The 14295-nt window shown below is 64.0% G+C and overlaps 1 protein-coding gene across 1 annotated transcript; it reads left to right on the forward strand.

Moving 5' to 3' along the window:
- The first annotated feature begins 356 nt into the window (after window positions 1-356).
- Window positions 357-11506, forward strand: MEX3D (mex-3 RNA binding family member D). The gene is made up of 2 exons (XM_059831828.1): window positions 357-876; window positions 10112-11506. Exons 1-2 carry the CDS (start codon window positions 357-359, stop codon window positions 11374-11376), a joined length of 1785 nt encoding a protein of 594 aa, XP_059687811.1. The 3' UTR covers window positions 11377-11506.
- Window positions 11507-14295: the final 2789 nt, after the last annotated feature.

Raw genomic sequence — 14295 nt, forward strand, 5'->3', positions numbered from 1 at the left:
CCGCGCCGCCCCGGGCGCGCCCCTGCACCGCCCGGTGCCTCCGGCCCGAACCCCGCGTGGGGCGGTGCCGGCGGGAGCGGGACGCGCGTGGGCGCGGGGCAGCGCGAGCCCCCCCCCCCCCCCCCCCGCGGCGCGGAGCCCGGGCGGGGCGAGGGCGGGGCGGGCGCCGCCCCCTTCCTGCGGCGGGGCGGGGCCGCCCCCCCGGGGCGCATGCGCGCGGCGGGGCGCGGCCCATTGTCGGGGCGGGCTGACGTCGGGGCGGGGCGGCGGCGCGCAGAGAGGCGGCGTGCGGCGGGCAGCGGGCACCGCCACCGCCCCGGCCCGCTCCGCTCCCGGCCAGCCGCCGCTCCGCCGCCATGCCCGGCTCCATCTACCAGCCCGAGGGCGGGCAGCCCGCCCGCGGCCCGCCGCGCTGCCTGGCGCTGCTCAGCCCGCCGCCGCCCGCCGGGCAGGAGCCGCCGCCGGAGCCCGAGCCCGGGCGGGAGCGGGAGGGGCCGCCGGCGCAGGACGAAGCCGCCGCCCTGAGGTTCGCCCTGGACCAGCTCTCGCTGCTGGGGCTGGAGGAGGCGGGCGAGCGCGGGCTGCGGGCGGCGGAGGCGGGCGGCGCGGGGCCGGAGGAACCGGAGGCGGCGGCGGGAGGCGCGGGGCCGGGCGGCCTGCAGGCGCGGGAGCGCGGCGGCGGTGGTTCCCCCCCGGCCGCCGGCACCGCCTCCCCCCCGGCCGCCTTCGGGAACTTCGCCCCGCACCTGGGGCCGCCCGCCGCGCTGCTGGCCGAGCCGCTGGGCGCGCTGGGGAGCAGGAAGAAGAGCGTGAACATGACCGAGTGCGTGCCCGTGCCCAGCTCCGAGCACGTCGCCGAGATCGTGGGCCGGCAAGGTAACCCCCGCCCCGCGTGGGGGGGGGCCGCCCGGGGGACCCCACCCCTCCGCCTTTGTCCGCCCCGCGCCCTCCCCGGGGCTGCGGCGCCGCCTCCCGCGGGCCGCCCCGGTCCGGCCCCGCGGTCTCCGGGTCGGTGTTGGGGCTTTGTCCGCCTACCCGGCGGCGCGGAGGCGGTAACTTAACGGCGACCGGTCCCGCGGCCCTGAAACTCCTCCCGCGGACGCGCCCTCCCCGCGGGTTCCCCGGGGCGAAGCGCGAGTCTTTGTGCCCGTCCCCGTCCGCCGGACTGACTGCACGGAGCGGCCAAGGGCCGCGCGTGGGATCAGCGGAGTTCCCGGGCGCCACGCGAGTCCGTGGGAGCGGGCGGGACGCGAAGCGCGGGGGAAAGCTTTGATTTCATTGTAGTTGAGTGTCTCTCCCCCCCCACCCGCCCCGCCGCCTCCCCTCCCGCCGGGCACCCCAGACTTGGCGTGGAAGTGACACTCGGGACCTCCGACTCGACGGATAAACGATCGTTAAGGCGTTTATCCGGTGAAGCTCCGCGGGCAGCGGAGGGGCGCGAAGCCCCACTCCGCTGTCACGAAAGGACGCCCTGGTCGGCCTCAGCCCTCTCCCTGGGTGGGTGTGCCTGGCGTGGGCTTTGTCTCGAGGAAATCCCCCGTAGCCCTTCACCAAAGTTTCACCCTTTATAAAAAAAACCAACAAACAAACCCAAAGAGACACCCCAGGGAGGAGGATTTCAGCAAAATAAAAAAGAAAAAGGAAGGGAGCTGCTGCCCGCAGGAATCCCGGCGGCGATGGGCAGTTCGGCTCGCCGGGAGCCTGACCTCCGGGGTGTTTTCGCCACGCAGGGCTCTGGCACCCCCGCTTCGCCCTCGCTCCATCCCTCCCCGGCCGGGGGGCTGCAGGGTGGGGGGCCGGGGGTCATTTTTTTCCTGGGGGGAAGCGGGGAGCTGGGCAGCCTCATTGTTCTCTTTGTTAGCCAGAGCCATGCTGTGATGAGCGCGGTGACATCATGCTCTGCGCTTCCCATTGGCCTGCGCTGCCTCCCAGCCGGCCCCGCTTCCCGGCCTCCCAACTTTCTCCGCACCCCTCGCCGATCCCACCGCCCCGACCGCGGGGTCCCACCGGGCTGCCGAGCCCGGCTGGGGCAGCCGAGCGGCGTGGCAGAGCCCCGCTACGTCGCCAGAGGAGAGGAGCGCGGCGCCGCGCCCCGCTCGGAGGATCCTCCTTCTCCCTGGGCTGGATGGGGACATGGATTCGGCGGCCTCGCCGGCACGCTCCGCAGACCCCCGGGTCCGGCAACTTGAAAGCAAACCTGGAACGGGGTCCGGCCTCTGCCGGGAACCGCGTTGGCTCTGTGAGTTCAAGGAGGTTGGAGGAACTTTTGGGCCGGCGAGCTGTCGGTCGGCATCCTCTCTCGTAGCGGCGGGCGTTGGGTGTTTTGGCTGTGGTGAGGTCCCAGTGCTGCGCCGTCGGCACCCCGATGAGTTAAATGTGCACCCGGGTACCTACCCCAAGCACCTCGTGCAGGGTTTGGGTGCTCGCTCGGCTCCGCGGGCTCATGGGGCTCCTGGAGAAGAGCCGCAAAAGAAATTACGATACCAGCTTGAGGAGGGGTGCTGGGGGGGCACTGTGACCTGCCGGCAGGCTCGGAGGGGACCTGGGGCCAGTGATGGGCCGGAGCTACCTGCTGCTGCCCCCGCCCAGGGACAGGGACAGCTCTCCCTGGGGATTGTCCCCCCTGTGTGTCACCTGTCTCTCCCCTGCTCTCAGCTTTTCTGCAGCTCCCGGCCCGTTCGGACACTGTGCCGTGGCCCCGTTGTGCTGAGCGTGAAAGGGAGCTCGGCGTTTGGCACCCCCGGTTCTCGCTGGCGGGGGGTGCGGTTGGGCGACATCGGAGGGGACAGGGCTGTCAGCAGAGTGTCTGTGCTCTGGCTGCTCCCCGCTGCCGCCGGCAGCTAAGTCAGGGATGTGTGAGGCCGGTGCAGCCTGAGCAGGGGCGATACCGGGGCCGTGCGCAGCTCCCCGCCTCTCCGGGTCTCGCACCGAGCTTGAAAACAAGCAGAGCCCTTCTCGCTCGCCTCATCCTCCTGCACCCGTGCTGGCTCCCGGGTCCTTCTGGTCCCCAGGTCCCCCCTGTGCAACTCTCCCTCGGTCTTCGGTAGCCCCGTGGCAGCGGGGCTCTGGCTGCGCAGCAGCGTGGAGCTGAGCCTTGGGGTGCTTCGTCGGGCCCGGCACCGTTCCAGCGGCGAGGTGTGCTGCTGGTGACACTGCGGGGCTGGGTCGGACTCCCTCAGACCACGTCCTCGTCGCTCTTGTCTTTCCTGCGCTACCCAGCCCGGCCGCGGCCCGGGGAGCGGGTGCTTGTGGTGCCGCCGCTCTCGGAACGTAGGAAGACATGGATATCGGGTGCCCTGCAAGGGTCTTGAGTTGGGGTAAGGCTGGGGTTCTCTCCCCATACACCGTGTGCTGAGGAGCAGCTCTCGGGGAGCTTTGGGACCGGTCCCGCTGTCCCCAGAGCCTGGCAGCCCCTCGCTGCCGTGGGGGTGAGTAGGGACGTGGCTGGGAGGTCGCAGCAGCCGGGGCAGCTCTTTGCCCATCAGACCGATTCCCGGCTGTCCTACGCGGGCTGAGGTGGGACAGAGACTGTCGGACGCGCTTTCTCCTACTTCTCCTTTTTCCTCAATTTCTGTCCTCCAGATCTGCTAATTTAACCCTTTCCAGAAGGGAGCAGCAGCAGCAGCTCAGCAGGTAAATCAATGTTGTGTAAAGCAAATCTGTGTTTTCGACTGAGCTGGAGGGGCGGTTGCCGTGACCCCTCGTCCGGATCGGCATCGGCGATGGCGCGGAGTGGCATCTGCCAGTCGGGATCTGCGGCTTTTCTCCTCCCTGCCCACGCGGCTACCGAAAGGCAGCGTGTCCTAGCGGGATTACGTGGCCGTGCCTTGGCCTGCAAGCCCGTTCGTGACTCCTGCCGTGGGAGGGACCGTCTCCAAAAAGTGCTGCGGGCATCGATTGCAGCGGTGCGGGCTCCTCTCGCTAACCAGCAAAAAGAGCGGCGGCGATAACGGAAATCGCTGGGGAAAAGGGAGGTGGGGAGCACGGGGCGGGCAGGACGTTGGGGTGGCACTGGCACGGTGGCACTGGGCTGGCGTCGCTTCCCGGTGTCCCGGCTTTGGAGGTGCGTCTCCAGCAGCTTCTGCCCCACCGAGGCCAAGAGGGTGACGGGCGGCCGGTGCAGCCGTGAGCCCTGGGCTCTGCTCTCCTCCCCTACGCCACGTGCCTCTCGTGGGACGGAGCCAGCCACGGCTCCTCTCTCGGGCTCCGCTTCCCCATCTGCGACACGCGGGGACTGTCCGCGGCTTTGCGAAGGGTTTGGGAAAGTTGCCGTTTAGAGAAGACGCTGGGATGCTCGAAGGGGAGGTCTGGGGAAGGATGAAATACGGCAGCTCTCCTCCCTGCCAAAGCGCGGCGGGCATTTTGGCGCTTGGAGGATGCACGGGGAGACCACAGGCCTCGGTTTCTGGGCCAGCCCGAGCATCTGTAAATTTGCAGCGGCTTGCTGGGGCTGCGATGAATCCTCTCCTATTTCTGAGCCCTGGGCTGCTGCTCTCTGCTGTCCTCTGCCCATCATGCCACGTCCTTTGAGGCTGGCCTGGCAGCCTCCTCCCACCTCTCTGGGTCGTAGCAGAGCCAGAAACTCCTGAAGTCGGTCGCACAGATTGATCTGATCGCTGAAGTATCTGCCTGCGCATCTTGGCTCTGGCACCGGCTTCCTCCTCTCTGGCCCGAGGCGAGGAGCCCAGCCTCCCTGCCTTGCTTTTCCCAGTGTCTGGAGAAGAAACAAAGGTGTGATGTGCCTGCCTCCCGCAGCGTGGTTGCAAGGATGAATTAATTACTGTTTGCAGAGAGGTGGGAAGAAGCGCTCAGCGAGAGGGGAGATGAGATGCGACGGAGGTGCAACATGTTCTCCTCCACGTCTGGCCCCAGTCCTGGCGCATCCTGTGCCGTTCGCCTGTAAGGAAGGGGACCAGGAGCGCCGTGACGCCAGATCTGAGGCCAGGAGATGCTGCGGAGCTGGGGAAGAGAAAGGATAACGTCTTTCCGCAGCGGGTAGCACGCTCCAGAGGGCTGGGTGCAGCCGGCTCCCGGGCTGCGGAGGCTGTGATGAGCACAGTCCTGGTTGATGCCGTCAAAGGCTCCTCCAGAAGAGCTCTGTTTGCTCTTTCCTGGGTTTTCATAGCTTGGAGCTGGGTACTGCGAGCTCAAAGCTCCTTGGGCAACGGGAGACGCGGTCTGGCCAAGGGGATCGGCTGGCTTTGTCCTCCTTACGTGGAGAAGACCACCTTATGTCAAAGCAGTTGGTGGCCGGGCCACGCTGGGGATCAGCGAGTGGATGAGCTGAGTCGGGTCCCTTATCTCTTGCCCGGGTAACAGCAGGAGTGCGGAGGATGGAGAGGCGCTTCCCAGCCCGCTGCCCCAGCCTGCGCTGTGCTGGTTTTCACGGGCTCTTGCGATAGCCGCAGCCTTGATCCGACTGGGAATCCTGGCAGAGGGCGAAGTCCCCTTTGGCGGTGTCAAGAGAGGATGTTCGGGGAGAGCAGCTGCTTTTCCTGGGGTGCCGCCTCCATCACCGCATCATCCTGGGGAGAATCCCCTGGGATTCTGTTTCTTGTCCAAAACTAGTGATTTCTCAGCCCGAGGGCAGGTGGGACGGGTCCAGGCAGGGTGCTGCAGCTCCGCGGGGCAGCTTTGCGGAGGGGAGCGTGCCGGGAGCTGCGTGGGGTAGGCAGAGAGCGGCTCGGAGCTGGCAACGGTGGGAGGAAGAGAAGGGTGTGGAGTCTGGAGACGGGAGGGTTTGCGAGGAGCGTCCAGCTCACACCCCTCCGTCGGTGCCGTCGCTGCAGGCAGAGCTGGGTGGTGGCACGAGGGGCTGCGACGGCGGGGTTGCGTGTGTGTGAGCCCTCCGGAACGAGGGTGTTTGCTTGCAGCTGAGCGTGGCCAGGGGTTGTCGTGATGAGTTTGGGCCCACGGGGACTCGGAGCTCTGCCAAAGAGCTGTAACGTTGCGACTGAGCCGCTCCCCGGGCTCTGCTGAAACCCGGGCTCTGGTGTCGAGAAGGGATCTGTTGGGTCTGCGCCCCCGTCCCCCCTGGTTTTGGGGGTGTTTTCTTTTGGATCTGAAAGGTGCTTTTAAAGTCACCTGGTTTATAGACTTGTAGCAAAGTCTGGCACCTTGTTTTTCTCCTCCCTCGTCATTAATGCTGTGCGCCAGCCCTTGGGAAGGTAAGACATGAGAATGCCAACCGCTGCCGCTTGGTTGGGGTAAGGCGCTTGATCCGGCAATGCCGGGGTGAGGGCATGCCTGCGGTGGGGCTCGCCGGCAATGCCGGGCAGCCCCTGGTCCTCTCCATAGCCCCCATCCGACACCGCCCCGTTCCGGCGGGATTGCGCTGCGCCGACTTCAGAGGGATGCGGCCGTCCAGGATGGCGTTTTCACAGCGCGCTTGGGTGGGGGCTTGCGGAGATTGATCTGAAATATCTCATACTGGTGCGGATCATTCCCCCAGTTGCAGGTTGCTGGTTAAACCACCTGTGTTGTGCGGTTCGAGTGCCTCTGGCTCTCGGTGGGGGGGTTTGGGGGGCTTGGCAGGGTGTCGGCATCTCCCCGAGCGTGGGCAGGAGCAGCCTGAGCTCAGCCACCTCTCCGGGGCGCAGACGTGATGGAGAACAGGGGTCGTACTGCCGTGAGGTTGTGGCTCTTCACCAGGTGATTGCAGACCCATTGCTCGCTGCGCCGGAATGCTTTCCTGAGTCCCAGCCCAGGGAGGCCGCCCATCCTTCCCGGTTGGAGCTTTTAGGACCTGCTGCCTGGGAATCCCCGCGGCTGAGCGGTGGCTTAGGTGGAGTTTGGGACTGGTGGCAGTGACAGGACAGGTTGGTCCCTGGGTGGGGCCGTGGTGCTGTCCCAGCTCTGTTCCCACCACATCCCCGATGCGCCTGTCCGGAGCACTCACTGATGTGTCACGATGACGGAGGCTCCTCGCGCTGAGCGGTGCAAGCGCGGTTCCTGGTGCGGATGCCAGCACGTGGCCTCGGGCAAGCGGCTTCCCCGGCCGATGCCTCCTTTTCTGCGACATTTCCCCGCACGGCTCTGCGGGCAGGCAGGGAGGCAAACCAGCACCCCAGACCTGCCGCCGTCCTCTTTTACACCAGCATCGGAAAAACCAGCTCCGACCCGTGGTGCGTTTTGCTGTGGCACGGGCGCGGTGGCCCCGGCAGCGTCCAGCAGCCATGGGTCGTGTGCGTTGTTCCTGTCCTGCTTGTTTGAGGAGGGTGGAGCTGGCCAAGCCAGGCACCCCTTTAATTTTTAACCCAGATTTCTGGCTTTGCCCCTAGGAAGGGCTCGCAAGGAGCAGCCGGGTAAACTCTTCCTCCATTTTGCGCTGCCGTAGCATCAGTTCAGTCCCACCGGTGCAGCCGGCGCGGTGGAGCAGGGTGAGGAAAAGCCTCGTTGTGTCGTGTCCCCCACGGGACATGGCTCCAGAGCAGCTCCTGTTTGCAGCTCCTGGCAGCTGCCGATACCTTTGCATCTTGAAATTACCGCTTCCCGCTGCAAAGGGCAAATTTGGGACCTTGGGTATGAGGTTGGCACCCGTGGGAGGCACCGGCAGAGCCCCGCGCTGGCTCCCAGCCCAGCTGCCCTTTCCTGCTGCCACCATGCTCCTCCTGGTTTGCCGAGCAGGGGGAGAGCTTATAGCAGGTACCAGAATAAATCCGGGAGGGCAGCGTGGGAGTTGCAGGCACCTCGCTCTGGACAAGCTCGCAGAGGCTGGCACACGCTTAAAAAAACTTCACCTTTGATGGTTGCTGGTTCTGCCCTACCCCAGTGACCGGGCCGTTGCTTTCCCCTCCATATGCCCCCAGCCATAAATACACCTTCCAGTTGTTGTCCTAAATTAGGAAAAGCCTGGACAAACCCTTCTCCACCCACATTCCTCCTCCGCGTGTCCCCGCAGCTGCGCAGCGGCTTCCCCGCCTCCGGGGAACGGGGCAGCTCTGTGCTGTCCCCAGCCCTGCCTCTGCCCGGCCGCTCGCACGAAGGGTTGAATTTGGGCTTGTCCCGCTGCCCCAAGCCGGGACTGAATCCCGAGGAGTATTTGTCTGATTGCAACAAGTCCTTGGAAGTGGCCTTCAAGTGCTTTCAGCCTAGCTTGTATGAAATCCAGAGGGTTTCCCCCCGGAGGAGGGAGATCCTAGCTGGTCTCCTGCTTCCCCAGCTCTATCTGGCTGCTTATCTGCCCGCTCCCCTCCCAGATTCCCCTCCAACCTGCCTGTCACCGTCCTGGGACCTTTGCCGGCAGCAGGCAGGGCATGCGTGGAGCTGCCAGCAGCCCAAGGCAGCCTGGAGCCGGGCAGGGAGCGCGCTGGCTGGTGCAAGCTGCTTTCGAGGTTTTTTTGGAGGAAGTGTCCGGAGATGCCGGTGTCATCACCCCTCGGCTCCCTGGATGTGGCTATCGGAGGGGTTAGCGCTGCCGAAAAGCCGGACTGGGACACGCAGGACAGCTGCTGCTCACTTATTTTGACAGTTTTTTTATTTCTCGTTACTCGTCATGCTTAATGCCCTGGTAAATGCATCGCGCTCGGGTCTCCAGGAACAGCACGGTCCCCGTTAGGGCTCTGCTCCCCGGCTGCTAGTGAGCGTGGGTTGATTTGCCTGGTCGGGACAGACCTGCCCGAACATCCCGTGCCGCGCCAGCCCCGGCTGAGTCCCGTCAGCCTTCCGCGGCTCTCCCTTCTCCAGCCTTGCAGCTGGAAGAGCAGCCCTGCCCTTCCTCAGGGAGCGTCTGGGAAGACGAGGAGTGCCCCGAGCGAGCCGTTTGCGGAGGAGCCAGCCGGGCGCTTGCGGCTTCCTTGGCCGTGTCTGTGAGGAGCCAAGCTCTCCCTGCCAGTGTGCGGCTATTTATCGACGTGGATCTGCAGCAGCAGCGTTTGCAGCGGACAGGGACAGTCTCGAGGCTCTGATGGGGCAGCCTCCGTCCCGGCGGGCTCCCCGCTTTGCTTTGGGTGCCCTGCAAAGCTCAGGGGGTGCGTGGGAGACAGGGGATCACTCGCCCTCGTGTGCCGGGAGCGGAGGGCGGCCAGCCGGGCTGAGCTCCCGGAGCGGTGCGCCTGGCTCATGTGAATTTAATTAAGTGCGTGCACTGGAGCGCAGGCAGAGCGGATGCAATTAGCAGGGCTGGGGTGGCAGGGAGCGGTGCTGCGCTGGCGGCCGGAGGCAGCGCCTCATCGAGAGCACCCGCGACCGGTCCCGGAGGGGAGCAGGAGCCTTTCGCCGGACAGGCGCTGCGGGGACTCGCAGCCGGAGCCCAACTCGCCCACGGGAGGAAAGGGGCAGGGGCTTGCCCGGGGTTGTACGAGGCAAATGCGGAGCTGGCAGCAAAGCCTCCGTCTCCCGCGTCCCAGCCTGGGCTCTGCCTGCTGAATCATGTTCCTGGTGCGGGGGAAGCAGGTCTTTCCGGAATGGGGAGAGCCGGTGCCCCGTGAGCACCCCTGCCCCAGCCGGCGAGGGCGCAGCCTCTCTGTCCCGGGCTCTCCTCCCTCGGGGCAGGGAGAGGGAGACGCGGGGTGCCTGTGCCACCCGACCGCGGGGAGCCCCGGCTCCCCCGTCCCTCTGGGGCCATCGCCGCTGCTGTTGGGGTGCGGCCAGGGCTGTTTCTCGGGTTTAGCTGAGCGTCAACAAACCTGCAGGATCCAAACGAGCCTTTTCCTTCCCTTCCACCTTCAGTGTCTTTTTTTTCCCTTGCACCTCCTTAAACACCTTTTGGGTAAACCCGGCTTCCCATCCCTCAACTCCCCGGAAAGTGTCCCCGTGGGTGCCTGCTCCGGCCCCTCTCTGCCCAGGCGCTGTCCCAGCCCTCGGGAGCTGGGCTGCAGACTGCGGCCCGTGGGTCCTCGATCCCTGCTGTGGTGCAGAGGGGATGGTGGCAGAGGGTCAGGCCGGTGCCGGGAGCCTGAGGCGTCTCGGAGGAGCCGGTGCAGCCCCCCAGCACCCAGCCGTGAGCCCCTGGCTGCCTTTGAGGTGGGAGGGACCCCTCTCTCCCAGGGTGTCTGTGCTGCAGGGGCGGACCCATAGGGCCCTGCATCTCCCCATCCTGGGTGAGCAGGGGGTCCCCACGAGGTCTCAGCTTTGAGGTGTCATTTTTTTCCCCCTTCTCCTTGCTCTGCAGGCTGCAAAATCAAAGCCCTACGTGCCAAGACCAACACGTACATCAAGACGCCGGTCAGGGGCGAGGAGCCCATTTTCATCGTGACTGGGAGGAAGGAGGACGTGGAGATGGCGAAAAGGGAGATCCTCTCGGCTGCCGAGCACTTCTCCATGATCCGAGCGACGCGCAACAAAGTGAACGGGCTGACGGGAGCGATGCAGGGGCCCCCCAACCTGCCGGGACAGACCACCATCCAGGTGAGGGTCCCATACCGTGTGGTGGGGCTGGTGGTGGGGCCCAAGGGAGCCACCATCAAGCGGATCCAGCAGCAGACGCACACCTACATCGTGACGCCCAGCCGGGACAAGGAGCCCGTCTTCGAGGTGACGGGCATGCCCGAGAACGTGGACCGGGCTAGGGAGGAGATCGAGGCGCACATCACAATGCGGACAGGCTCCTTCATCGACGTCAATGCCGACAACGACTTCCACTCCAACGGCACCGACGTCTGCCTCGACCTACAGGGCGGCACGGCCAGCCTGTGGGCCAAGGCCCCCCACCCTGCCCGCCGCCCCTCGGCCGCCCTCCGCAACGACAGCCTCAGCTCCCTGGGCAGCGCCTCCACCGAGTCCTACTACAGCGGGCGGGTGGCGGACGCCAGCCCCACCAGCCCCTACAGCACCAGCAGCGGCTTCACCTTCAGCGAGCCGCCGGCCCCGCTGGGCTCGGAGGAGTGCGACTTCGGCTTCGACTTCTTGGCCCTCGACCTCACGACACCCACCACCATCTGGTCGCCCTTTGAGCGCTCGGGCAACCCCTTGCAAGCCTTCAGCAGCTGCTCCTCCGTCAACGGCTCGCAGAGACGCAACAGCGGCACGGCCACGCCGCGCCACTCGCCCACCCTTCCCGAGAGCGGCGGCGTGGCCCTGGACCACCCCTTAGCGCGCCGCATCCAGAGCGACCCCGTCAGCACCTTGTCCTGGCTGCCCACCCAAGGCTCGCTGTCCTCCTTCTCCAACAGTACCGGCTACTCCTCCTCCTCCTCCCTGCCCGGCAGTATCTCCGCCGCCTCGGGCTCGCCCACCGACTCCAGCAGCTCCGACGGACACCGCAAGAGCTCCCGCGAGTGCATGGTGTGTTTCGAGAGCGAGGTGATCGCCGCCTTGGTGCCCTGCGGCCACAACCTCTTCTGCATGGAGTGCGCCATGCGCATCTGCGGCAAAGCCGAGCCCGAGTGTCCCGCTTGCCACGCTCCCGCCACGCAAGCCATCCACATCTTCTCCTAGCCGGGTCCGGCTCGCCAGGGCGGCCAGCCCTCCCCTCCACCCCGACACAGCTTTTTAAGGACTTGAAACTGTTGAAATCAACCTTTTTATTTAATAACGGATCCGACGGGCGCACGGGGTGGGGGGGGGAAGGAGAGGCTGCTGCTTTGCGGGCTGGAGAGGCGGAGAGGGCAGGACGGTGGGGCGGGAGGGTGGCCGAAATGCGGGGGCTCGGGAGGGGTGGGGAAGAAGGGGCCAAGGAGGACAGTGAGGAAGAGGGGTGTGAAACTGCGGAGAGGAGGAAACTCTGATGTTTACAGAATAGCTTTAACTCTTCACCCGGCGGCTGGGAGGAGGGAGCCCAGCTGGTCTTCAACAGTCCTTCCCAAATAACAGTATTCAGTTTGCAAAGTTAAATAAACAGAAAGAAAAGGTCCGGTTGCACTTTTTATTTTAGGACACGCAAGGGTTGTCTTTTATTTTTTTAAAATCATTCTATTATTATTATAATTTTTTTTGTTGTCGTTCTTTTTGTATGTAGTTATTTTTTTGGATGATTCTTGATGGTTCTATAAATATATATATATTTTTTTGTTTTGTTTTTTTTTTTTGTAACGCAGGTCTATCTTCTATTTTGCCAATGTGAAAACTGCCCAAAAACGTGTGACGAGAGGTCGGGGGTCGTGGCTGGAGGGGCCGGGCGGGGGAGCTCGTGGGACGGAGGAGGCACGGATAACATGCCATGTTGCAAAAACCAGACAGATTTCTATCTCCTTTTTATTTTGTGGTTGGTTTTGGTTTTTGTTTTGGTTTTCTTTTAGTTTTATTTTTTTATTTTTTACCTCTTTATGTATATGTAGGGAATTTATAGGAAAATATGTACTTTATTGAATAAATTTTAAAAACTAAAATATATTTTATTTTAAAAAGAAAATAACGGACCTTTAACCTTACATGGCTAAAGTACTGATTATATATTTGCTGAGCTGACTTGACGGTTATGAAAATTGTATCAAGAGTTTTATTTTTTGACTTCAAAGCCTTCTTAATAAAGACTTTTTACTATATATGAATTCACGTGCTACCTACGGTGTCTCACTGCCTGCAGCCTCTCGCCGCCCATTCCAGCGTCCTCGGGACTGGCCGCCCTGCTCTGCTTTTGGGTCCTATGTCTGTCTGTCCGGACGGCTGCCAGGAGTTTGCTTTTCGGCAGCGTTTACCCTCTGCTTCTCCTGTACCGGGGGCACGGACCCTCCTGCAAACCCCATGGCCAAGCCGGGACTCCCTGGGGCAGCCGGGATGGGGTGTTGGGGAAAAAGGAACCCCTCGAGCACCCCGGGGCCCTGCTGCTTCCCTGGGTGCCACCATCCGGCATCGGGTCCCTGGGTGCCACCATCCGGCATCGGGTGACGGCGGCAGGGTTTGCCACCACCGCGTCTCGCTGCGCCGGGGCTGCTGGGCACCCCGCTACCGCAGCTCTCCCCGGCCGCGCCGGGGCTTTCGGGGCGGCTGTTGGAAATTGCCATTGACCCCTTTGGGGAGTGGGAACTACCAAAAGGCTCCTGGGCGCCTGTTTTCTCCCCGGCTGAACGCTCGGCTATTAATGGAGCTCCGGTCCGTGTCTGCAGGCTGCACATGGCGCGAACCCGCCTACGTGATTTGTTAATGAGCCGCATGCTGCTGACAGCCCTTGGGCAATTAGGGATTCATTATTTTTTCATCAGAAAATGTCTTTATGTGTCCCCTGTTGCAGAACGTGCTCTTTTTTTTTTTTTTTTTATTGGGGGGGGCGAGCACAGGGAGGAAAGGCAACATTTTCATCGCCCCGCTTGCCGCGTTGCGCTGATGGTGGGAGTGTGCTGGGTTACCGGAACTGGCGCCTTCTGGGATGGTTTTGGCATCCCCGGAGCTGTGCCGGGGCGGCACGGTGGGGCTGCTGAGGCTTAGCGAAGCCAGCTGGGAAAAAAGCGGGTGCCAGCTTGGGTGCTCGGGGCAGGAGCGGGAACCGACGGGGACATCTGCCTCCTCCTGACGGGTGGCTTTGTCCCTGTCCAGGTCGGGTGACCCTGCTGTGGGTCTGGCCTTCTCTTTGTCCCCACCGGTGCTCTTGCTCCCGGCAAGGCAGTGCCACTCACGGTCCCCCACCTCTCGCCCATCCTTTTGTCACCCTGTCCACAGCTGCGCCCACCAGCAGCCACCTCCGCATGGTAGCCAGTCACCCAGGCTTCGTCCCGGCTCTGCGGGGCTGGCCGGGCCACCGCAGGCATGAAAGGACAGCAGGGACCCGCGGGCAGCAAGCAGCACCCTTGGGCATTGGGGACCCATGGACCCATAGGAGCCATGGGCAACAGGGATCTACAGACAATGGCACCCATAGAGAGTGGCACCAACAGACTGTAGGGACCCAGAGACAGTGGCACCCATGGAGAGTGGCACCCATGGAGACCGTAGGGACCCAGAGACAGTGGCACCCATGGGCAGTGAAGACCCAGAGACAGTGGCACCCATGGAGAGTGGCACCTACAGACCATAGGGACCCAGAGACAGTGGCACCCATGGAGAGTGGCACCCATGGAGACCGTAGGGACCCAGAGACAGTAGCACCCATGGGCAGTGAAGACCCAGAGACAGTGGCACCCATGGAGAGTGTCACCATGGAGACCATAGGGACCCAGAGACAGTGGCACCCATGGAGAGTGTCACCATGGAGACCGTAGGGACCCAGAGACAGTGGCACCCATGGAGAGTGGCACCTACAGACTGTAGGGACCTGGAGACAGTGGCACCCATGGGCAGTGAGGACCCATGGAGACCGTCGGGACCCAGAGACAGTGGCACCCATGGGCAGTGAGGACCCATGGAGACCGTAGGGACCCAGAGTCAGTGGCACCCATGGAGAGTGGCACCCATGGAGACCGTAGGGACCCAGAGACAGTGGCA

Source organism: Gavia stellata, chromosome 32 (genome assembly GCF_030936135.1).
Source record: "Gavia stellata isolate bGavSte3 chromosome 32, bGavSte3.hap2, whole genome shotgun sequence".
Taxonomy (NCBI): domain Eukaryota; kingdom Metazoa; phylum Chordata; class Aves; order Gaviiformes; family Gaviidae; genus Gavia; species Gavia stellata.

What these genes read in the sequence shown, in the direction of transcription:
- MEX3D (XM_059831828.1), top strand. Translation starts at nt 357, where the DNA reads ATGCCCGGCTCCATCTACCAGCCCGAGGGCGGGCAGCCCGCCCGCGGC. An exon ending in CGAGATCGTGGGCCGGCAAG is followed by an intron (nt 877 to 10,111) that starts GTAACCCCCGCC and finishes CTTGCTCTGCAG; the next exon opens with GCTGCAAAATCAAAGCCCTA.